Source organism: Anser anser (genome assembly GCF_964211835.1).
Source record: "Anser anser genome assembly, chromosome: 9".
Classification (NCBI taxonomy): Eukaryota; Metazoa; Chordata; class Aves; order Anseriformes; family Anatidae; genus Anser; species Anser anser.
The window spans coordinates 5,630,074-5,655,482 of NC_139729.1; the positions used below are offsets into that span (position 1 = coordinate 5,630,074).

Below are 25,409 nucleotides of genomic sequence, written 5' to 3' on the forward strand. Positions count from 1 at the left end.
AAAATTAATGAAAGTACCAAGGAAGTGCAAAGCAGGCCTTTCCCCTTGTCTTTCACAAAGGCGTTCATGCTATGAAAAAGCACAGCAACTACCCTACAGAGCCAAGGGAGGCATGTAGTACAAGATGAATAAAGCTAAAAAAAAATAAATACAGGGAACAGCCAAATTTAGATGACACACAAGGAAGGAGGCACAGCAACCTACACAAAGACAGTGCAAAAGCCACGTAATAGCAGATACCGTGCCCTGCTTTACTTGTGGTAGCACATGAAATGTGTGAGCGCAGCCTTCCTCAGCCAGGCTCTCACAGGCTACATATCAAAGTGCCCAGATCTTCTCGTGCTCAGCAACCTGTCCCAGTGGCCATCTTTCAGCAGAGAAAATCTTCTCAGCAGCTTGTGCCATCCAAACATTTGTATCTTGGGCTCCCAGCTCATACGCGCTCTCAGATAAATACTGTGCAAAACAGCAGTCAGTCATAAGCAAAGTCAGATACCACGCAGCTGCATAAAGGATTTTGATATGCCCATCTTTGGTTTACCATCTTTGCAGTCTTCCAGGATGACATCCCATTCACCACAGCAGAGAAGAGCAGGAATGGGCTCCTCAGTCACTTTATGTCCCAACGTACCGCCACCCTAGTTCTGCGAGCTGCCAGGCAAGTGGAAGGAGAGAGGTGCTGCCCCACCAAACCATACAGCTGGCAGCTGCACAGACTTGCGAGGCACCTTCCCAGCCCATGGGGCAGTGCTCCATGCGGCTGCAGGGTGAGCCAAGGACAGCGCTCAAAGGGGCCCCGTGTCATTCACTTCTGCAGCTGCTGTGCATCATTCTCCCTCACCAGTCTGTGTACTTGTAGAGCCTAGAAATGGTCCTGCAGAGTGGTCCAGCTGTTCCAGGAAAGGTCCCCTTTGAAGCATCTTTTTGATGTCACTGCACTTTCTCCCATGCAGTGGCGCTGTTAGGAGGCTTCACACACACCCAGGAAAGGGGCTGTGACTGCTATAGCATTGCACAGAAGCAGCAGCCCTACATTGCTGGAAACACCAACACACAGGTCCCCCTCAGCAGCACCATGCACCATACTCCCTCGGAGTAGCCTGGCAGGTACCAAAAAGGCAGTGGATCGCGTGACTGAACCAGGGATGTCTGAACTGACTGGTACATGGGGACACCAGGCTAGCTTCTCATACCTATGTACTCACCACACACACACCAAAAACAGTCTCTCAACATGCAGGACCTGGTAGCACTGCAGCAGGCTGTATGGTGCCCTCCTGTTCCTTTTGAATTGTTCAGACCATCACTGCCACTTACTCTAATGCCTGCTAGTTTAGATAATCCCCTAAATAAACTCTTAAAATGACATTAAACAATGCTTTTTGTTTGTTTGTTTTATTAAATACACTACATTGGTATCTTGTACTCAATCTTTTGTTCACTCACAGACTGACTTGCTTAAAAATGTATTTTATAGAAAAACATCTGTAAAATTAAAGCTAAAATAAAAAATACATATTACACACCTCTGGACAGTCTGCATGTTAGCAAAGACCACCTTTTATTATTTGACCTGAACATGTGCTTAAACAAGGAACACTCTCATGAAACAGGACACACTCCTTGAATATGGCACACCTCTGAAACTAGGCAGACTAAAGGAAAACTAGTGCAATAATGTTTAATTGCATCTAACAACAGAACAATAAAAACTACTTTTTATTCCTTTGTTTTGATTTTTTTCCCCCCAAACCCATTCCATTTCTTCTCTTCCCACCACAAGAAAACATCCAGTGATTATTCCTGTAGGTCACTGTCCTTACATTGCATGAAACAAACTTCATCTCAAAATCAGCTGATCCATATTTACATTGAAGCATGCAAAGGAGGATACTGCAAGTATCTGCAATGCAAATCTATTAAATACAGTATAACTGAACAACAAGGTGTCCCTTTAACACTGCAATTCTACAGCCTTTTTCTGTGGTGGTAGTTTCCAGTGTATGAATTATAAAACAGCATACAATTCAGAAACAGAAACAAAGAATTTTGCAAATTTTGTTTGTATTTTCAACTAAGTTTTCTGGGAGAGCTGCGTCTAGCGCCGAAACCAAAGCCAGCTATTGAGTAGCCAGAAAGCTACAGTAATTGAGTACATAATCATTTCCCTCTTAGCACGCTCTTTGTTTTCTTCTTCCAGAAGTTGTAGACGCCGATTAAGTTTGATTATCTAGAAATAAATAAAAGCTTTTAATACTTTAAAGTTGCCAGGCTTTCTAGAAGCTTCTGAATACACATCTAATATTAGTATCATAATTGGATGGATTTTAAACAATTGACAATGTGACTTTATCTTCAACTACTAGTGACCAGACCTTGCTGTCCCTAATAAGTAAGGGGGTCAACAAAATTGGGCTCTCCAGATTGCGAGACCAATACAGATTTGTGAAGGCAGTCCAGCAGGGCTACAGAGAGGATTCCTCATCATACTTGTTACATGGCTACCCTACCTTTGCAGCCATACCATTATATTACAAAAGACAACCTACTTCCCCATTTTACCATTACAGATTTTTCTTAATATTATCAACGACTATGCTTTACATACCTGTCTTCTTAAGGAAGCAGCATCTACAACAGTCATGTCATCTGGTGTTCCCTCAAGCGTTGTATCCACGTTGGAAAGACCATATCTATCAGGTTAAAGAGATTGCTTAGTCCATAATAAGATTATCAAGTACTGTATTTTATGAACATTCTAGTTGATATACTTTTTGCTGGTGATAGGCAGAACTATAAAACTTTTTAGCTTTTACAGAGTTGTATAATTCAATTGGATCCTAAATGAATAAAGCACAAAGACATATGAAATGGGTACTTGACTGAACCTGAGTGTATTGTTCTCCACATTTAAATATTTTTGAAGATTCTCCACATTGAGACAGACTTCTTGCTGTCACTTGGTGTCTCCAAATACTACTTCTAGTTATTCAACTGAGTAGTGAATGCTGAAAATTGCCCAAGCTAAAATACCAAAGTTGCAATGGATTTGAACCAACCAAATGAAGATTTGGCAAGGACAGTGTGTCTTATGCTCAGTACCTCTTCAAATATCCCACAAGAACACCTACAGGGATTAATGATCTCAGTCACTATAACCTTAGCATTTTAGGTGAAAGACAGAGAACCTTGCAAATGAAGAATTAGGTAGTGCTTGCTGAACTCAGCATACATCAGAATGAAGGCTGTTCTCAGAACACCTCTCAATTTTCTTCATGCAGTGATTCAGAGAAAGCATTATTCTAACTCCAGGGGCAAGTTATTTCAATACAGCACATTTATTGGTTGGGAGGGGGCAAAAAATCTACATAAAGTATGTGTTTTGACCATCCAAATTCTACATCTTACCTAGATTTTTTTCCAACAACGAACAGATAAACTCCTGATGCCATACCTACCACTGAGTTTCTCTCTTCCTATCTTAAAGTCCCTGTTTCCAACATTAACTCCCCTTGACTTAACCTGCTTTCTCATCAGGACATATGAACACCTGCTGCAACAGCTGAGGATATTGAACAAAATACATGTCAAAGCTACCAAATTAAAAACAATACACCTAAAAGAACATTTACCATTTAATGACACAGATATTGGTTAACTTTGACTAACATTTGAATACAAGCAGAATTCCTTAAGCTCACAGAACGCACTTAAATTCAGATCCTATTTTTGTACCACATGTTCTTCCATCATTTTAGCAGGTGTCTACAGAATGCCCTTAGCTCATGCATGATCTCTCCCGCCCCCCCCATCTGTCAAAAGTTTTCCTGCCCCATTGTTCAGTAATATATTGCTTCTGAGTAAGAGTCGTTGTTTCTAGATGACAATTGCATTAGTCTGGACTTAAGAAACAACGAGATCCTTGAGCAACACTGCATAGAGGAAATTAGTTTTTAATCTGTGTTTTTTGGGGGTTGAAGGTTAAACAGGTAAAGGGAACACTTCTCTAGGTAAAATCAGGATAAAAACAGGTTTTAGTAAAGAAATATTTCATTAAGCAACAGTCTGTCAAAGTCAAAACTGTTTTAAAAACATGATATGAGACAAAAGTTTTGGTAACTATGTTAGAAAAAAATTCTCATTAAGGCTATTTTTTAAATATTCTAAGGAGACTAAACATTCATTTCAATATAGTTTACTACTTATCATTCTTTCAGTTTAGGCACTATTAAGAAGACTGAAACTTGTTATTTGCTTAGTTCTGTAAAGCTCACATTGCTATTAACAAGTTATTTTAAAATAAACTTAAGTTCTTGATAAAACAATACAAACATTCCTACTCTTAAAAAAAGCGTAAAGCTGTGCACAAAAAAAAAAACAAGTTTCATTTTCTACCATGGGTTTTTCAAATCCAAAGAATTTTCTGAGGATGGTCTTTCATAGCTTTTTTTTTTTTTTAAACTTGTAGAAGGTAAAAAAAAGAAAGAAATTAGAAGATCCCACCCACAGCATAGCTGTCCCCCAGCATCTCTCAGGAAAAAGAGAAGAGGCTCATGATTTCAATAGATGAGCATGTCTCCCTCCCAGGTCACAAAAATTTAATATAAAGTCACAGAACATCACTGCTGCTCTACCAATTTTCAAACAATTCCAAATGAAACTCAACCACTACTAATTAGGAAATACTCAAAGGATACTGCTAATGAAATTTAAAAGCCTCCAATTACACATGCATTTGAGTCTGAAATTCAGCAGCACATTGTATCCACTATTAAGTGAGGTCTTGCAAGTGACTTGGATAGGTAAGGAACAAGGGCCTGAAATACCTCAAGAGCTGAGGGGGAGGATATAAAATGAGCATTATTTATAAAACCATAGGAACACTCAGAAATAGGGGAATGGAAATCTGAATTTTAAAATCTAAACTAGTGGGTCATGACTAACAAAAAATACTCTTTACCTGGTGTTGTCATGATGAGGGTTAGAGGAAGTGGTAGCAGCTGACCCACCACGTAACACTGGCCTACAGCAGGTTTTTGTAGATAGAAAGCACGAGATGGAAACAGGAAACGACGAACAGAGATAAGAGGTAAAACACACAGAACAAAAGAACATCAAAATACTTCCACTTATATCGTATAATACTTCACCACAATGTAATACCTGTATATTTTATTGTGAATTGCACTTCCATATTTCTTTCATTCAGATTTAATTAACACTAGAAGTGTATGCAGCTAGGATCTATAGGTAAGTTTTTGAAGGTACAGTTTCATTTGTGGAAGATTGGAACAGAGGTTTGGGAGGAGGTTATCAACCTTGTAAAAGTAACAGTGGAAGACTTCATATTTAAAAAAGTCTCCCCAAAAATACAAAATCCCAGGAAAAAAGTTATCTACACACTTATAGAACAGAATAGCTCGGTTGGGACCTACAGATTTTGAGTTCAACCGCCTGACCACTTCAGGCTGACCAGAAGTTAAAGCATATTGCTGAGGGCACTATCCAAATGCCTCAAACACTGGCAGGCCTGGGGTATCAGCCTCCTCACTAGGAAGCCTGTTCCGGTGTTAGGCCACGCTCAGCAACCGTCCCTAGTGCCCACCTGGACGTGCCCTGACACAGCTTTGTGCCTTGCCACATGTCCTGTCTGTGGTGACAGGGAGCAGAGACTTGCACGTCCCCCTCCAGTCCCCCTCCTCAGGGGAAGGCAGAGAGCAGTGAGATGGCCTCTCGGCCTTCCTCTCTCAAAACCAGAATAGCCAGGAGTCCTCAGCCTCTCCTCATAGCACATGCCTTCCAGGCTTATAAAAGCTTTTTTAGTCATCCTCTCCTCTCTCTAAGAGAAGTTTGTCTTTTCTTTATTCATCTATGCTAAATATAATTCAGAAAACCTGGGCTAGTAGCCTAAGGACCATTTATAAAGGAGAGGCAGATCGCTCCAGGAAGAAGTGACTAAAAGCTTCAAGTAGATGCTATGTCTTCCCTTTAAGTACCGCTCTTTCAATTTTTCCCTCCTCCTTTTCTCTCTTCAGCAGAGAAGAAAAGGTTAGAGCTTTTTAAGTTGCTACAACTATATAAGCACCAGCTTGTCAGGAAGAAGTTGCCATGTCCCAGTGTACAGAGCACACGAACACCAGCAGTACCTTCCGACAAAGACAACACCGTGCATTTCAGTGCCTCTGGTAAGGAGGCATTAGTGTTCCACAGCTATGCTGGGTAACAAACTGAAAAAAAGATTTCAGGCTGTTGAACAATTTCTCCCATGTTCCCAATGCCAACACAGGTATTTGTGCTGTGCACTGAACCCACATATACTCCAGCCTCTAAAATTAAAGACAACAAAAAGACTCTAGAGATGAAGGCTTTTATGGGTTGGAGGCAGAAGCTTGGTGCTGAGGTGGCTGGGAGAGCACTGTGGCCTGACCTGAAAACAAGCAAGCACTGTGCAAAAATACCACAACCACTTGTTTCACTTAACGATTCAGGGTCTAGGAACCTTAGCAAACTCTGCTACCCAGTGCAAGACATACTGGGACGAGGTCCTGCTTTAAAGAGCAAAGCATTCCAGTTACAGAAGATGTATATACATCTGTGAAGTTAAAAACAAAGTCCCTTTGCATACCATCATGTTTTCCTGTCTAGCACAGAAGCCAGCACGATATATTTCACAAAACAAAAAAACATTCCCAACACACACAATAAAAGAATATTCTTACCCAAACAAATAAGGTCTTTCAAAAAAAATTATCAAAATTGGTATTCTTATTTTCTAATCAGAGAAATAACTCAGCTAGTTTGAAGTCCTGTCTGTCAGAGGTTGTAACTTAATACTTGGAGACAACACAAGGAATTCAGAAAAAAGCATCTATGGAACAGGTCACAGAGTTTCTCTGTGACCAGAGCCGCCTGTAATTGGCAGATAGGCCAACAGCAGCTTGTCAGCATATCCCATGCTATCTAACACAGGACAGCAACATTTGAACTTTGTGTCATGAGAACAACAGATCTTAAATGTTCTCTCAGCTCTTAGCCTCTGTGGTAAACTTTAGGTTTCAGAGATGTTGTAGAACAAATTGATACTAACCAACCTACGCTGTCTTTACCAAAAAAAGCCACAGGTCTGGAGGTGGCTGAGTGCTGCAGCAAAGAACAAAACTAGGGTGCTGCAGGTTCTGTCCAAATCGGAAACTTGATCTAAACTAAATACAAGCCTCTAATTACACTTCCCAACACAGCCAGGCTCAGTTAAGCAGCTGCACATGGCTTCCCCCTTTTCTCTGCAGTTCACATTTTTATTTCTTTACAGGTGCACCCAAAAGGTTCACCAGAATATTCTCCTGCCTCACCCACCCTTTCTACTTGCTCAGTTTCAAATATCAACAAAAAATTTACTATCTAGATAACAGTGACCTCTTAACTGAGATCGCCTTAGCCCAAAATCAGCAGCAAGTTTTTAGGTAAATACAGTATGCACAAATATAGTCAAGCTATTAAACACATGACCTTCTGAAAAGGAATATATTAAAACTTCGTTTTCTGGCTACTTCTGTCCATTCCATCCTAAACATTACACATGATCAGAAGCAGCCTTAACCCATGTATACTCAGCACTTAACTATTTAACTGCAAATATAATTGCAGCCTAAAACATGAACGGAATGAACAGTAATGCACTTTAATAACAGTGGGAGATCAGGCAATAACACAATGACCAAATGAATCTGGTTTATCGTCCTCTGCTTAGAGCAGAGTATGCAGCGGAAATACCTCGGGAACGATGCAATCAGAAACGGGTCTGGGAGGAAAACAAGAGGTGTGGATAATCTAGGTACCTGTGTCCAACTTACATCACTTGCACACGTGAGACTGAGGCCAGCACATTCTTTGTTCAGTAGGGGCAGCAGCTATGTTGACTGCTCACTGTACGTTTCAACTTCTCTGGAAATCTCAGAATGACCGTAAGAACAGGCCCTAGGACTTTATGGATGCGATCCAGATGTGAACTGGGTAAGAAGCTCAGCTTCTGAAGTACAGAATGGATTTGGGCACAGTGCAATCAGTGACTAGGTAAAACTGCTCTCCCTGCTTGCCTCAGCACTACAATTACCTAACAAAGCAATAGCTTTGTGTTTCTCCCAGGCTCCTTCACATCTGCAGATCATTTCATTTGCTTCTGAACTACATTACCCTCATCCAAAGTCACATATAATAACTTCTATGGTCTTAACTCACATCTTATTTTACTTCTGCCACGAAAAACGCCATTAACACCCTCAATGTCAAACATGATCTTGCAACACCTCAGGAAATGATTATGTGGGTGAAGCTTAGCACTTAAGAAGGGTTGTGGCTTTTTAGGAAGGACTATCCTGAAGAAAGGGGACAGCAATGAACTTCCATACTTTTTTCTTCTTAATAAAAAGTTATTGGTCTAAGAGGTAAAAAATAGTTCAGATAAAGTACAGATATTAAGACAACTTTATTCTCATACGAAAATGTCTTTTTACCTGCATTTAAGACATTACAAAAATCCTTAAATACAGTTTTTATTCATTGCTTAAAGCATGTAAGATCAGTCTTTTAAAGACCAGTGTTTGGCCCTACAGTCATTTGATAGAAATTGAAATGGAAAGAGGGTTAGAACTGGGAAGCAAAACTGACCTATTGTCCTTGTCCAAGCTGAAGGAAATGCAAGAGTAAACAGATAGCATAAACAGCGATCATTAGGTTGTTGCCCATTTGATTAGCCTATCATGCCAGCAATGCCAATGAAACCAGGCATAATTCATCATCTGCAGCAGAATAACCAGCACCTACCGTTAGCAGTTTTAGTAGATTTGAAGCTAATTTTGAAAGTTTTTTGAAAAAAGCAAGCCATGAAACAAGTGAAAACTGTGTCTAGTGAATAATACAAGTCAGATCTTGCTCATTTTAATAAAAAGATCTCTTCTAGTAATAACCATAACATTTAAAATAGATAACGTTTTGAGATAGAAAGCACATTATATAGAGCAAAACAACAGAGTGCAGTTTCAAACAATTTAAAATGAACAATATTTTGCAACCATGCAAGTGGATCATCCAAATTTCACATTCCTACGCCAGCTATAGAATAACGGTGGGTATCTAAACACCCCACACAAAGAATACACTTTTACCTTATTGATTAGTTCATTATTTTGGCAACATTAGTTCATAGGTGAATAGCACCAGTTTCCTGTTTCTTCTAGGAAGTTTAGTAAGTATACATCAAAAATGACCCCAAACCCAGAAGAATAATGCAGCTTTTGAAGTATTCAGAACCCTAGAATTTTTCTGGTAACTAAGGTAAGATGAAAGGCTATGTATGAATATGTGTATCCAAGAAAATGTGGGCAAGAACATGCCCAATGGAAGCCAGGAATAAATCCCACTAGCTTCACTGCAGACTGGAGAAAGGGCTAGAATTTCAGTCAATTTTAACAAGGATTTTTGGCACAATATACAGTACTGTTATTCAACAACAGTTGAATCCCTCCTTATCTAGGAGCTTTAATTTTGTAAAAATAAAAATAAAAAACTTATTATTCCATCTGATCTTTTAATATTGATGGTTAAAAAAACAAGATTATCCAACTGTGGACAGTACTACAGCTTGCTTTCATAGAAATATGAGGGGGTTAAGCACCCAAGTCAAGTTCAAGGAGAACTAAGCATTTCTTTTGGGTGGTTTTTTTTTTTTTGGATATATAGATATATTATTTTTAATTTCTTTAAGTCCCAGATTAAGGGTATAAAGGCCAGCAAGGCTGGAGTTCTGCATGATTTGATAACGTCAATATGGGACACTGTCACGTCAGCAGGTGTGGTGAGCTACATGAGGTGCCAGTTTGGAAAGTGACTGCTAAAACTTCTCAATAAGATTGGCTTGATAGTTACACTTTCTTACTAAAAGAACTGGAAAACAAACCCTTTAACTTCACATCACCAAATATTAGGAGTGCTGCTGGTATGTTAGCAACCAGAGGCAGACCAGGAATTAGAAAGAACTTCCTAGCACAGGCCACAATGAAGGACTGCAGGAGGAACGAGCAGCTCCTTCCAACCCTTCTTCATGTCCACCTCTCAGCAAGAACTACAGACTGTGTGCAGTTCTTTCCTGAACCTCTGTGTTAGCATGCTACTGAAACGAAAATTGCTTTTCATAAATTAACCTTATTTTCACTCTTTATAAATGCTTCTGCAGTGATAAAAATGACATTCTCCTAATGCTCACAACAAGGCTTGTTTTGGCTCATTACCTCTCAAAGTATCAGCTTACCCATAAGAACAAAGACAATTAATCAGAGGAGCAAGTATATATTGCCTTTTTTGCTCGCAACATTGGGTGAAGTGGTCACCATCAGTCACATATCAACAAGAGGTACTATTCACTAAACTGACACAGTCTAATGTCTTGACATGTTATTACAAGCAGCACCTACAATGTCTTGCGTAATATTCTATCTAGTTTCTGCACATTTCTTTTAACGATTTATGGCAACATCACCCCAATCTTATTGATTTGCACCATTACTCACCAACAGAAAAGCAGTAGGCAAGGCTAATAAACGTGCAGTTTTAGGATCAAGTATTAATTGCAGCAAATGCTGACAATCTGGGAACAGCAAAATCTCTTGCACTCACAAATTAACATTTCCTATTTTGATTTTTACTTGGAAGGAAATCTTAATGTTTATTTGACTGAAACGGAAGCATTTTGAAATGTGAATTTTGGACAATTAAATTGCTTATGAATAGTGAAAGCAAAGGAAAGCAAAAGCAAATAATTTCATCTCATTGTTTTATGAACAGAAACCACACTCCACTAAAAAGAAGGAAAAAAAAAAGAAGCAGCAGAAGCTGGCAGAATCAGTGACAACCAATCACCTGCGATTTTCATCCAGCACATCCAAGACCTGCTGGTAAGCCCTACGAGTGGAAGACTGGATAAACGACAAAATGCCACGAGCAGAGTAAAGATTAGTTCCATCTTCAGGTAACATATTGGGAGGACAGACACGAGCCTGTTGCAGTGATGGTGTCACACTGTTCATACAAGCATAGTAAATGAAGAGAGAAATACTACAGTCAGATTTTTAATCAAAAAACTTTTCAGATAGTCCCCATTCCAAAACATTTATCGCTTGTTTTTGGTTTACCCTTCTCCCATTATAAGCTGACATCCCCAAATCCAGTAGCACAGGATCATGAGCTATGTTTATATCAGCAGTTTAAAACTGTTATACAGGGTAGTTGTATGAAGTCCTTGCCCAGGTAAGTCTGTACCTGTCGAAGTCCGTACTGAAGTCCTCATTGACATCAATGAGAAAAGTTTTTAAAAGCACAGGCATTTTAAAAAAATCCTACCTATAATCTCTTTTCAAAACACAAGCTTTTTCAATAAGGAGAATCTCACACAGAATTCAACGATTTTTTTTTCTTTGTGCTGTGAGTAAAGATAGAATTTTGATTTACATGTGAACAGTTTAAAGGCAACTGCTGGATATCGATAAAAAAGGGGCATAGAATTCATATCCCAGTGATAACAACTTACATGATCTGAGGTTTTGGCCATGATGAATAACAATACTTAAAAAAAATAAAAATACAAAGGATTGAAATACAAGCATGAGCATTTTGGTTTACAGGATTACACAAACCTAACAGAAATAAATGAATTTTGATAAACTGCATTTGATGTGCTCATTTTCTACCTGACATTATCCACACTGTCCTTCACACATCAAGGTTTTTTTTTTTAAATCCGGAGTTCTTAATTTAAAATGAGATTCTTAAAGAGGAAGTCATTTGTTAGCTTAATCATTAATATTAACATATAAATGCAAGACAAAGCATGAATTCACTGTACCCTTTAAATCTTGGGATAGTTTTTATTCCAAGATTAGCACCCTTAATTCAACATAATCCCTTTAGCCTTGCCACTTGTACTTTGCCCCGACAGTTTATAGAGTTGTAATGCCCATCTTTCCACTCTTGTTTGCATTTTTATGAAATTAAGCATTACCAGCAGAGTACCTGGAAGTAGACTTGATATGTGGATAATTTCTAGATAGGTCATAGCTCTACAGATACTCTGTTTTGAATAGGGCTGCTTTGCAACTGGCTGGCACCACAATCTGAACCGAGTAAGAAAGAAAATTCAATGGAAAAGACAGATTCAAAACGTGTTACACAGATGTCACTTCAACCACAAAGGAGTCAGAGCTATCTTAAGCTTCAAGAGACATACAAAGACAGAAGTGGCTGGTGCTTGACTGATATTGGTCATTATTAGTCAGTTAAAACACAAATATCTTTTCTTGTTGCTGTAGAGTAAGCTTGACCAAAAGAAAAAGAGGAGAATGAGAAATCAATAAGCATCTACTTCACTTCTTTACATATTTCATATTTCCTGTAAGAATTGCGGAATTTATTTTTTTATATTTAAAATGACTTATTTTGCCATCAATAGTAGCGGTCACAGCCACAAGTTTTACTCTTCAATTGCATTGGAAATTCCAATATTCCCTAGAAAAATCTCCTGAAGTATGGAAATTCTGCCACTAAAGTGAATTAATGAGACTTTCTATTCACGTATGGATTTGCTAGCTTGAGGAAAGGAGGAAAGAGCTGAAGGCTTGAGTTCATATTATGTTTTTATATTACAGTATTTTTTCTTGTTCATCATCTCAGATATTAGGCTGAATAACATCTTAAAAATATTGCAAAATAAGATACCGTAGAATTCCTGTTGTCCAGAATGCTATTACTGTGAATAACCACAGCAATGGCATTCATAAAGTTTGTGTAGATATTGAAAAATAAACAAAAAACACCTATTGAACTAGAACTGCACAAAATTCTCTACAAGAAAGTTACATGTGGTAAACATTATTATTATAATCTCATAATTATAAGAATAATTATATGAAGGGCTCAAACCTCAGGATTAGGGAATATGGGGGGAAAAAAAATAAAGAGGCCAAATTCTTCTATGTTTCTTTTTCAGGATTCAAAATTGTTCATCTGTAAGCATATGGTAGTCCTTTGAACTACATCAGAGACCATGGAGAAGCAACGTTATGAAGCAAATACCTGATATACAAGTCAGCCAAGATAACGTAAGAATAATTCTCTAACATTTAACATGACTACTTATCATTAGAGATTGTAGCTATCCCCCTCCTCTCTTTCATTGATAGCCAAATGATCTTAGTCTCCAATAGCATTTTGTTCAAGTTTTCTGAAAATAATTCTTATTTGCAGCTACAGCTGGTTATTGTCTCAACACTTTCTGGCTTAAAAAAATAGAATTTGTAACTAAAACAACTTAGAGTTACAGAACTTACTATGGAGGAGCTCAGTAACATCCTACTACATGCAGAGTTTCTAGCTTCGCAGGAATCTCCCCAAAGCTTTCTCAAAATATTTGAGATATATGCAGGGTTTATTTCAGAATTTCTCAAACTATGAAATCCAACACTCTAGGGAGAAAGAGCTTCCCCTTTCTCTAAGGGAAAGGCAGTAGAAGAGAAAAAATTACCTGTTCTCCCCTTTTTAATGCAGTCTTGGTGGTTTTGACTTCTGATTCAAAGTAGAATCTTTACATCCAACATCGGCTAACAATGTTGTAACAATCGGCTGACCAACTAAAAGCTTAATTTCTCCAGCTAATCATAAACAGCCAAAGAACAAAGAATCAAACAGACTAAAGCTTTTTTTTTTTTTTTAAATAATTCAGTTGTTAATTGAAGCTCTCCCTTTCCTTCTACCACCGTTTACTTTTTCCTATGTTTCTTACACAGGGAAATGATTTGGCAAAGTTTGAGGAAGCCTGCAACAAAATTAGAAACCACACATTCAGTGTAGCAAAGCCTGTTTCAAATTTTATATTCTAAATTAATCTTAGTCAGAAAATTAGTAATGCAGAGAACTACATGATTAAACACACTCTTGATTTTCTTATACCAGGTAACATGTAGGCTTACGTGCAATCCTTAGTCGAAAGAGGTGACTGGAACCGTGGCATTTTATTTCTTGGGACAGTATCTGATCTGTGACACCTTGAATAATAATTGTAATCTCTTAAGTAAGCATCCTTTATAAATAGAGGGAATAAAATTTAGAGAGACATTATTATTGCTACACATGTAGATAGTTATTGTTCAAGCAGGTGCCTACTTGTTAGTCTCATTTTTTTAAAAAAACATTTGAGAATTACTATCTCTAACTCCCAACAAATTCTTGGAAGAGTCTCTGCATGCAAATGGATGACAACAGGCAAAAAAACAAAAACAGAAAAACCTATCTGTACCATGTGGAGAACACAAGGATAAGTAGCCCAGCCAACTTCTTTGCTTCAGTCTGACAAGCTAATATAAAACATTGTCATTTTTAAGGTCGGACACTGGAATTTCACAGAGTACATCTGAACATTTTGTCTGAGAACAGCAACGTCCTAGATTAAAACTGGAGTATTATACTCCTATTCAGATAAAGGTTTTAAGTGATAGTACTCCATATGCCTTTTCAATGGGAACCTCACCACAGCATCTTAATAGCCTATCATGTCTAACAGAAATTTGAATCAAGGAGGTAATAAAAACAAGCAACTTTTTTTTAATAGAAATTAAATATTTGAAGTAATTTGAAATTGGCTGTAAAATGTGAACTGTTCTTCCTATGAAGCTGTGAATCAGACTCAAACATTGGAATAAAGAGATAATCTTTCTCAAATTAGATCACCATAATATTCATTATTGTAGAAATAACCTACCTGGATATGACATGAACTTACAAGTCAAGCTAGTTTTGATGATACAGCATTGTACCACCATGACAACTAGAACAAAGCTAATGCTTTCAGCCAACACCACTCAAAATAAGAACTGCAGGAGCAGCTGGTTTCTTGCACATTTGTAAAACAGTAAAAAAAACATTTCTCGGGGATATGACAAATTTTGAAGTGATATGAATGAGATATAATAGTTGCACACGTAAGTTTTCTGCAGTGCAAACAATACATTTGTAGTATAATTTCTCTATTTCAATGGTCTAATTTATCAACAAGGGAATTCATCTTAGAATAAATGCATCGTATTTACCAGGAACCTCTAGAAAAAATAGCAGTCTACAAACTAAGTGATAATCACTACCATCTGAGGTAGCATTTGTACCAGCCAGGTTGGTTTGCTTGTATTTCTTATTTTGAACCACTCAGTAGCATTTCCACACCGGCAGCTTCTCCAAGCAGCTTCTACAGCTAAAACTGAATGCTACATTATTAGTTTTGTTTCTAGAGTCACCACTACTATTTCATTTCCAATAAGCTTGCCTTTTTTTTTTTTTAAATCTTAGATTTGCAATATATGCCTTCTGGACCTACATTGTGAAGAACCAAGAATCAAGAAATACCTTTCTCACCAAGTACAAAAGACTTGTATGGCTCACACAACTGCAGGAAAACCAAAGTTTCACCTTGAGCATTGTAGTTTCATAATATGCATTCACAGAATATTCTCCTGAGGATTAACCAGGTTAAAAGGTATGTTCTCCACCTGGAGACTGACTCAGCCCAGGTGAGAGAGAAATATCAAACTCAGCATCACTGAGAATGCCACAGCACGTTCAAAGTGATTTCTTTTTCTGGATCACACTGAGTCCAAAGAAGCAATGATGACAGAAAAAGAAGCAATCGCTAGGAATCAGTGATTTCAAAGCAGATGATCTACACAGGAGGCACAGCATAACTTTTGTCTTAAGAAAAGAAGTGCCTGAGAGGATGAGAGACAAATGAAGTTCTACAAATATAAATTATCTGCAGGCTGGCAAGTGTGGAATGCCACAGTAAAGAAATACAGATTCTTCCACATTGCCAGTAGAGAGCACAGATACGGGAGGCTCAATATTAGTTGTTATTCTTCATACAAACAAATAGAAGAGATTCTGGATCAATCTCAAGCTTATATAATTTTCCTAAAAGAATGGAAATGCTTTCAGGACTTGTACTTGACAGATATTATGCAGGCACAAGCATGAGCATTGAGAGAGGGAAAACTCATCTCCAGATGTGTCAGAATTTCCTAGCTTTTGTATAAACTGATATGATTTTTTGATAAACTGAGTAATGCCAAGTAGAAGTTACTTAGTTCACTGATCACATCATTTTTATATTTACAGAATTCCATGTTTGTATTGCATTGCTAAGCCTCTTTGAAGGACTGCTAATAGATTAAGCAATTGTGACAGCAAATAGCATTTAGACAGCTTTAAACCAGCAATTCTACATATAGCAAAGCACACAGGTGAACTTTGCAGGTTTAGAGAACTTTTGGATTTGAGAAACTCAAATGTGAGAAATCTCACAGTGACTGGATACATGCATTCAGAGCTGATCCTGCCAGCTTTTCAGATCACAGCCCGGGACTTTCAGAAGAGTAAACAAACAGAGCAAGAATAAAGTGATTTCAAGAAACTGCAACAATTCATACGCCATCTGTTTGTCCTTCAACAGCAATACATCAAAGACTGAAAAAGCAAAGCTGGTAGCATCAAAGTGGTAAATTTTTTCACACGCAGCTTCCACCACATGAAGACTGTCTATTCCTGCCTGCATTGTGTGCAGACTATCACATAGGCATTCCTGCAGAGTAATTACAAGTACATCCAGCCCAACGTATTTTAACCGGATGACCGATATCAAAGTGAACTTGGGCACTTAGTAGACTTCTGTAACATCTGCAGACTGAGATGATCAAGGAGCTTATGGATGTGAATTTCATTTTGCCAGTTCAGTGAACATATATAATTCAGTAGACTTGAACACCTAGATATGTGCAATAAGCTTGTATCAACTCAAAGACTGATTAAGTAAGAGAAGAAAGATATGCAACAATATTTCCATGAAGATCTGGAGGAAGAAAAAGAAAGTTATAACCTCTGAAATAAGCATTAGAGTACATTTCACCAGTTTTAGACAAACTAACTCACAGGTAGATAGATACATGTACATTTAGTACTTCCTAGTAACCCTGCTGTAAATAGAAGAAAACAGGCATTTCTAGGACATAAGTCACCTGATCTGTTTTACGCTAAAAATAAACAGATCCTAAGTAGGTCTTGCACTTACTTCCCTCAATTTCCTGCAAATTAAATTTCGTGTGATTTAATAATACTGTGTTACACAGTCTACATTTGTCCAGTGTTGATGAATCCCATTGTTTGGTCTTACTTCTCATATCCTTTCAACAAGAGAAAAAGTATTCTTTATGGTAGCTGTATTAGGAATTGTTCTGATCAATATACGAAGTTTAAGTGTTACATTGTGAAAACAATTACTGGCAGGTGGAAGAATGCCATCACTCAGAACATAGTGATTAATCAAGTGACTATCATGTCTAATCAGAATATACAGACACGTATGTCTTCAGAAAGCACTGTAAGAACTGCTACCTCTGATGGTATCAGAAGATGAAGTTTCCGACTTTAAATGCTACTTGCCATTTTGGTCTTAAAAGATTATGATATATATTCACAGATTCCAATGCAGTAAGTATATAGACACCAAAGAAAATTGACTTGTTCTAATATTTATGAGAAAAACTGGAGATACCCATATTCCTTTGCCTATGAATTAAAACCATTATGTAATACCAGTGGGAACAGGGAACATTTTACTGCACAAAGAACTCAACTTTTTTGAGCAGATAACCTGAAAATCCAGGAAAAAAAAACCCTACACCACTTCATAAAGTGAAAAAAAAATAAAACTCCTGAAGTAGCAATTCAGAGTAACTGGTGAAACAATGGCAAGCCCAGAAACACTCTCACCCACACACTCTAGGAATATGCTTCCCAAATACCTTACTGAATGTCACCTTAGTGAACGAAACGCAAAGAAATTAAGAAAAATGCTAGCCTACTACTGTTAAAAATTAAGTGTTTGCTACAACATTTAAAACGTTAGGAAAACAAATGCACAGAGATAAGGCACAAAAGAAATACGTAACAAAGCTGTAGTGCATCCCAGCACCCCATTGCTCTACTCACAGGGAGTCATTTCGGGCCAGCTGGCCATTCTGCCGAGTGGCGTTTTCGCTCATGGAGCGTTCTCTTTTCAGTCTTCCTACTGAGCGAACCTGTGTACGAGGGGAGGAAGATGGAGATAAAAGACAGGGAATTCCAGCAGAGACTTAATAACTTAGCACTGGAGGATTAGCACTGGAGATTTCCATTAGATCTGTCCTCAGATACAAAGCCATATTTTCACGGGGTTCCCAGAGATTACGAGAAAGACATCAGACGAGAGGATCTGATGCAGGTACATGTAAAACCAACTTCCAAACTTGTTGCCACCCTTTGATATGTAGATTTGAATTTGTAAGAAAGCAATCTGTTACACTTAATATTACTTCCTTTCACCAGAGGCAAATACTTTTCTACTTTGTTTTCCAAGTAGACAGAATATGCAACTTCATAAATATTTCTCAGTTCTTCAGATGTCAATTACATGCCATCCACCTGGATGCCAATACCATACAATTCTTTGCAGTACTTTTTCAAAGTTTTGTTAAAACTCACTAATTCTATGTGCTGCAATATCATATATCAATGAATACCAAAGATTAATAATACACGTCAAAACAACCTCAGTGTGTTTCTGATAACCTGCAAATTAAAAAAAACTCACAGCTTTCTCTTTAATCAAAAGGGTTATTTCGTTAAAAGTACTTTGAGCAGTTCTAATTATGACTTCATTTTATAAGTGCTGTGTAAGCTTACTGAGACTGCCAACCCCTAGTCATCTGTCAGTGAAATATGGAACTTAAAAGGCACAGTTTAGAACAAATGCAGTGCTTATAAAAATATTATGTATTTTCCCAGCTTATGTTTGTACCAAATACGTCTGCACTACTATGGAGCAGTCACCGGTTCTTTCACTTTGCTTTAGAAGAAAGTTTCTCAACCAGGGAAAGAGCAAAATAAGTACTAGCCTCTTCGTTCTGAGGTGTCTGCTGTGGAGGTTTTTCTAGGTCCAAAAAATCTAGTGGCCGATCACTAAGAGAAATAACACGGGGAGGAGTTTTCAATGCCAGTGGTTTGAATGGAGTAGACTGAAGAAGGTCAAGGTCTGGTGGTCTGGAAAGTGGAATGTCTTCACTGTTACCTGCAAGAACATCAGTCGTCAATAGAAAGATTTCTGTGGCCTAAGGGCTGATTTTCTCAGACTATGCCAAATAGTGAAGAATATTTCTTTTTAAGAATCTTGCTTGTTAAAAACTACGTTTAAAGCTTTCTTAGCTAGCACGTTAACTGACACTTATTTGAGCAGTATGCCTGAGAACAATGGTCCTGAGTAATCCTGAGCAACATCAACCGTTATTAATGTGAGGGCACTTTTAATCTCTAGACATAGACCTATTAAAGCATATCTGTAGACAAATACAACTAACTGGTGATTTGAACATTTCCTTCTTCCAAAGCATAAAATACACACTTCACACATTTAGCAAATTGTAAGGCCTTCAGCAGTTCCAGGTCTCTCGCTGTAAAGCCCACAGCCATAAATACTAGAGAACTCTTGACAGAGTGCACCCAATAATAAACAGAACCTTAACATGACGGGCATTCCAATTATAATAAAAAAACATTTTGAATAAGAAGTGTCTCATATATAGTACATGCCCCAAACTTCTAACAGGAATTTTTAGCTTAATAATTAAAAAAAATCAGGTATAAATCAATAACCATTAAATCTTCTTGCCCATAATCCAGAGGTGGTTTAGTAAGATGAGATGTCAGCAGTTCAACTTTCTGTTCCTAACTCCTTCATTAACCGTCTCTGCTATGTTACACCAAAATTATTCACGAAGCATTTTCAGAGACTGAGATGCTCATTAACTTTGACTTAAGTAATAACTGTCTGAAAGTTGGAAAAGCATTACACAGCTTTTTCTTTATAATATATATATATATATATATATAATGTGTGTGCGTCCTATAAGAAATTTGAGGAATTAAATTAAATGTTTGCTTATTTTTCTTATATTGAGATGCAGACATACCTGCCACTACAATCCGCTCTGGAACCTGCATCGTTACACTGGCATTTGGGAATCCTTCTGGGATGTCCTTCTCAAGGTCAGCATTTGGAGGAGCTACTTTGAGTTTTTCTGGGACCCTCATGCGCTGGCTGATTCCTTCAGTGTACTCCATTTCGTACTGAAGGCGATTAATCTCTGCCATCTCGGCAGCTGGCGATGGGAACGCAGCCCCACTCATTCTGACAAAAGAAAACCAAAAGCTCTAACAGCAATACATGAAACCAACAGAAAGCAACTAAAGGAATCTCTCTGCTGTGATTCCTGGGCACATGTTAAAAGATCCTGAGTAGACTTTTTTAGAGAAAAACTACACAATAAAATATGTAGAAACTTCAGTCCCAAGGGGCTGAGCACAGCAGGCAATGAGCTGGGAACAAAGCGGTGCTGCATGCAGCACCGAAAGCTGCACGAGGGTCCTCAACTGGAGTTGTACACAGCATGTGGAACTCCTCGTGGGTCGTGCTTGTTTGCTTTTCTAAATCACTATTCCTGCACTGGCTGGCAGAAGAAGAAAAAACATTGGTAAGCTCTTCAGGATTGGTAAGGACACAGTTTCTTATCAACAACCTGTCAAGTTGGCTAGAAGACCAAGCATGTTCATAACCTGCTGCCAATTACATGCAATTAGGTAAACATTTCCCTTCTGAGTTTTCTGTAAATGAACATCTTACAAGGGTTTACCAATACTTTTATTTACGCAAACATTTTCTTAGAAAGCAAAGGGATTTCATAGGAAGCAGCGGAGGAATTCACTAGAAACTGGGCTGTGATGGTTATTGATAGGGCAATTGCTGGAGAGCTGTATTGAAGACACAGACCGAGATAACTTTTTTTTAAAATGCGTGCAGGGTATTCAGTTTAAGATTGGGAGGAAAAGAAATCCTAGAGCTACACTTGAAGAGGGGCTGGAAAGGGACCACTGATGGAAACTAAAGGCTAGAAAGAAGAACCACATGGCTGAGAGAAATTTTTCTTTAAGGCAGTGGTTAGCAGACCTTGTCAATGGCTCATAATCACTCAGATTATGGCGATGGCTTGGGTTAAGACAAAGAAAACCTGGAGCTGCAGTTAGAGCAAGGCTGGGAATTGGCTTCAGCAGAAGCTGAGCTGCAAGGAATACTCAGATGTGAGACACTTGTCATCCAGGCAGCAGCTGGGGGGCCCTGTCCATAGCTCAGCCTGAGGTTACGGTTACTTTTACTGGTAGGGTTAAGAGAATTATATATTTCTACACATATATGCACACATACAAGATGCAAATACAGTTACCATGGGAAATCCACCCAAAGAATACAAAGCTTGCCTTAGCAAGAAATCTTTTGCTGGTACTGCTTGGAGTAGCTCCCTAAATGAAGCAATCGATTCTGGCGAAAGAGCATTTTTTTGCCACTATAATTGCAACTGCATTCTTTTACTATTTTGGGCAGCAAGGCCACGTCTGTTGCTGTGCACACACTCTAACAAGCCAAGCACGCACAACTTGGCCAACAAAACATTGCAGGGCAGATCTTCTGCGTGGCAGGCGAGACAGCACACAAGCCCCGCTGCCCACCACCCAGCCTGCAACCACAAAAAAACACCTCCTGCGTGAGAGCCGCACACCTTCGTCAGCCTGCCGCCACGAGCTAACTCATACAACGTGCCCTTCTTCCTCCCTCAGGCCTTCACCTTGGGACCCACCCAAGGAAAGTCAGCCCCTGTGACCCTGTTTTTTGGTGTCAGTGTTAAGGTTGCAATCATGACGTACAAGGGCAGATTTTGCATGTTTTTCAATATAGGTAGTGCGCTTCCTACGGAAGCGAACCAAGCCAGCTACCCTTAGTCCCATCAGCCTTCCTGGGCACAGAATGAATACAGCATCTCCAATAGTTTATAGTTTCATGAATTATAATGTAATTTCATGTAATTATAATTAGACTAATGCTTGGCCTCGTCACACAGAAACAGTACTTTCCCTATTTATCAATCAAACCCCAAATCAATAGTAATCTGCAGACAACAGAAATAAGCACACAGAAAGATATGGTCGCCGTCAGACTGTATTAAATGCACAAATTCAATATATTAAAAGTGTGATCCACTTGGCAATCCATCCTGGGACCCTCGGTGCTATTCTCAAGACTCCCAATCACCACAGATGAAATGAAATAATCTCTCTCATCTCAAAGCCTCACTCACTCCAGCACACGAAGAGAACTGGGGCTCACAGAGGAGGTCTCCATTCCGCATAAACTTTAAAAAAAGCACTACCACAAAAAGACAAAAAAATACCTGAAATTATGCACTGATTTAATCCATTTGTATTAATTCTTACTGTTTGTATGTAGCAAACGACAGGAATTTGAACAACCCTTTTCACTAGCAATAAACACTCCAAAATACATGTCCTTTGTAGTAGCTCAAGAGGTGCACAAGCAGCTCTGTCACTTTGTAACTCGTAGATTTCACATTTTTTTCTTGTTGTTGCTGCCCTTTGGTCTTGCAAGCTATGTTCACCTCTCTTGTGAGAGGTCAGCCCCGTCAGCCAGCGACATGAAAAAAGACCACAGTCTTCAGCAATTCTGCTTGCCAAAAATATGCCTTTCCTTTCCAAAGAGAGTCTATGATCAATAAAGCATTTCCAGATCAATAGTAGTAAAAAAAAGTATTAAAAATCATAACATTAGTATCAGTAATGAATTTCAAGACCTTAAAGTACCCAGGATGTCTACTGGCAGCAGCATACAAAATAGTTACCACTCACAAGACTTAACTAAAGGTCTTTGACAGCTTGTTTGCTTTCTTACTCTGAAACACCCACACAGCTCTAACGTTTGTTCTCAAGCATCACCACAGTGCTTACTGCACACCACAGCTTCCCTAAAGTTTGGCATCACCTTAGTATATAAGTCAGCATGACAACTGCCTTCCAGCTGTAAGATAAAATACACAAAAACAGACAGCACCATAGAATCATCCCATAAATGACTTATGAATAAAATATTACTGTTCAGGCTCAGCTGTACCCGGTACTTGCCAAGGACTGAGTAACAACTCCATGTCTCCCTACTCCTGCCTCTCTCCTGTACTTCTTGCCATTGAAAATTGTTTTCTTTCTCCACATCGATCTCAACTTCTAACCCTTCTTGCAAGGGAACAGCAAAGCAAACAGCACTGAGATTGCTGCAAGAAAAAACTGATGATAATTGAGTGGGGCTTGTTAATAAAAATTTAATTGTTTAAAGGGAGCATAAACAGAAGTCATGCAGTTTTCTGGGACAGTGTCAGTAATATATTCTGAAAAATAAAAGATCACAGAGAAAGAGAGCTGTAAAGTTGATGTTTATGGAATTAAACAACTCTGAAGAGGAATGAGAACAGAAGAGTCCTAAGAACGAAGAGATAAAAGCACAAGAGCCTGTAAGACCGACAAAATGAAAAATGACGAAATAAAACCACGGTCTGAGAGCAGGACACGGGAAGGGCAGACACAGCTGAGCACAGAGGAGCTCGGGCAGCATCTCACGAAAACGCGAGGAGACAAAGCGGGGCGGGCACGGGAGGCCGCCCAGGCCCTCAGCGGCCGCGCGGGTAGGCTGCGGGTGCCTGGCGGGGGTCCCCCCATCTCCCCCCGTTACCCCCCCGCATCCCCCCGTCCCCCCCGGGGCTGGCAGGAGCCAGAGCCCCTGGCGAGGCCGGGCCGGGCGGGCCGCAGCCGGTCAGGGCTCCCGGCCCCGTCTCCGTGCGGGCTGAGGCCGCAGGGGGAGCCGGGCCGCACTCACCCCCACGCGGCCCGGTCCCGCGGCGGGGCGTCAAGCGGCGCGCGGCGCCCTCAGCCCAGCGGCAGGTAAGAGGCGCAGCCCGGCAGGATTGACCCCATCGGGCTCCCGTAAGGGTTGCCGGGCCGGGCGCCGCGCGTCACGTGGTTAAAAAAAGGGCGGAAGCGTTTCCCGCTGAGGCCTCACGCGCGGGGCGGTCCGACGGCGTCCATTTTGAGTGAGGGCGGCGCGGAGGCGTCAGGGGGAGCCGGTTCTGCGGGGCGCCTGCAGCGTTACTAATAAGGGCTAATTAACGTGCTGCCGTAATGTGGGGGCACGAGGCCCTAATTAGGTGCTCGGTGCTGGAACGTGTGGCTCAGAGCGCGATGCAGCTGGCGCCCTCACACGCGGAGGCGCGAGGCCAGCCGCTTCGGGGCATGGCTGCTGGGGGAGAGGCGGCCGGCCGGCTGGCGGCCACGCGCCACGCGCCTCCCCAGCTCCTGCCCCTGGCCCAGCCTCGCGCGGGCGGCCCTGCCGTTTCATGTAATCAGCAGCACACAGAATTGCTCAGCAACAGCAGCGGGTGCAGTACTTGTGCAGCAAGCACGTGGCCCCGTGCCCAAAACACCTGAACCCTCCTCGCACCCCGCCGGGACCACGGCAGCGCCCTGCCCTCACCACCTCGCCGTACCAGCAGTCCGGGGGCCGCAGTCGGTGCCCCTGCCTGAGACTGGCTCGCACTCAACAGAACCTGCCTAAACACAGCTCTTCTCCTCTTTCCTTAGCAATTTTCCAAATCCATCCAGAAAGATAAAATAAAGAATACTATTATATAAAGCAGAGTTATTTATTTATTTTTAAATGGGATAAAAAAGCTTCTGCTTTTCATTATATTTTGACTAATGGTCACAATTATATTTTAGAGGTCAAAATGAGCCTCAATGCCAGAAGTACTGAAGTGTCTATTGATCCGTGGTCTGCAGCTTGCTAATTCAGTTCTTATAAATGCCAAAAGCACTGTTTCACAGAGGCAAGTGATCTGAAATACGATCCCTTTTTAGATAAAAATAAAAGTGGTATAACATTGAAAGTTACATGCTATATGTCTCCGGATACATGATTTAACATGTATCCTCCTTAAAACACAAATCGTTGGCCTGAGCAGGTGTTAACAGGAAATCTACATTGGTCCTTGCTTTTACCACTTTTCCCAGTCTTTATCCGATTTACAGATTATCAATAAGGATTTTGTCTTATAAAAAAGGAAAAAATAAAAATAAAACCCCTTGAAGCACACTTGAAAAGCAGTCCTTCACCTGTGACCCTACATGTCAACCTACAGGAGGGCTCGGGCAAGGCCCAGGGCCTTGGGCTGGAGTGAGTGGCCCAGTGCCTGAGCACCAAGGGCCCTACCAGTCTTCTTCATTGTCCTGACTTTTCCCTAATGTCCTCACAACCCTTTCTCCTATGCTATTGTCAACATCAACTTGCCACCCATGTTCTGTGCTTCTTGAGTATGAGTCCATTAGAGAATAAGACCGGAACA

The 25,409-nt window shown here is 39.8% G+C and overlaps 1 protein-coding gene across 12 annotated transcripts; it reads right to left on the bottom strand.

Annotated features, from left to right (window-relative positions):
* Window positions 1-1,379: 1,379 nt before the first annotated feature.
* Window positions 1,380-24,132, bottom strand: MFF (mitochondrial fission factor). Of its 12 annotated transcripts, none has more exons than XM_083849437.1 (10): window positions 23,888-24,124; window positions 20,088-20,305; window positions 19,017-19,189; window positions 18,073-18,161; window positions 14,013-14,087; window positions 10,912-11,070; window positions 8,665-8,682; window positions 4,961-5,023; window positions 2,609-2,693; window positions 1,380-2,230 (listed from the first exon to the last, which is right to left on the bottom strand). In XM_083849437.1, the coding sequence occupies exons 2-10, from the start codon at window positions 20,302-20,304 to the stop codon at window positions 2,099-2,101; spliced, it is 1,011 nt and encodes a 336-aa protein (XP_083705563.1). In that variant the 5' UTR covers window position 20,305; window positions 23,888-24,124; the 3' UTR covers window positions 1,380-2,098. The 12 variants fall into 12 exon arrangements, with proteins under 12 accessions (XP_083705563.1, XP_083705567.1, XP_083705569.1 ...); XM_083849441.1 differs by lacking the exon at window positions 23,888-24,124 and adding an exon at window positions 23,143-23,579; XM_083849443.1 differs by lacking the exon at window positions 14,013-14,087.
* Between the last annotated feature and the right edge of the window lie 1,277 nt (window positions 24,133-25,409).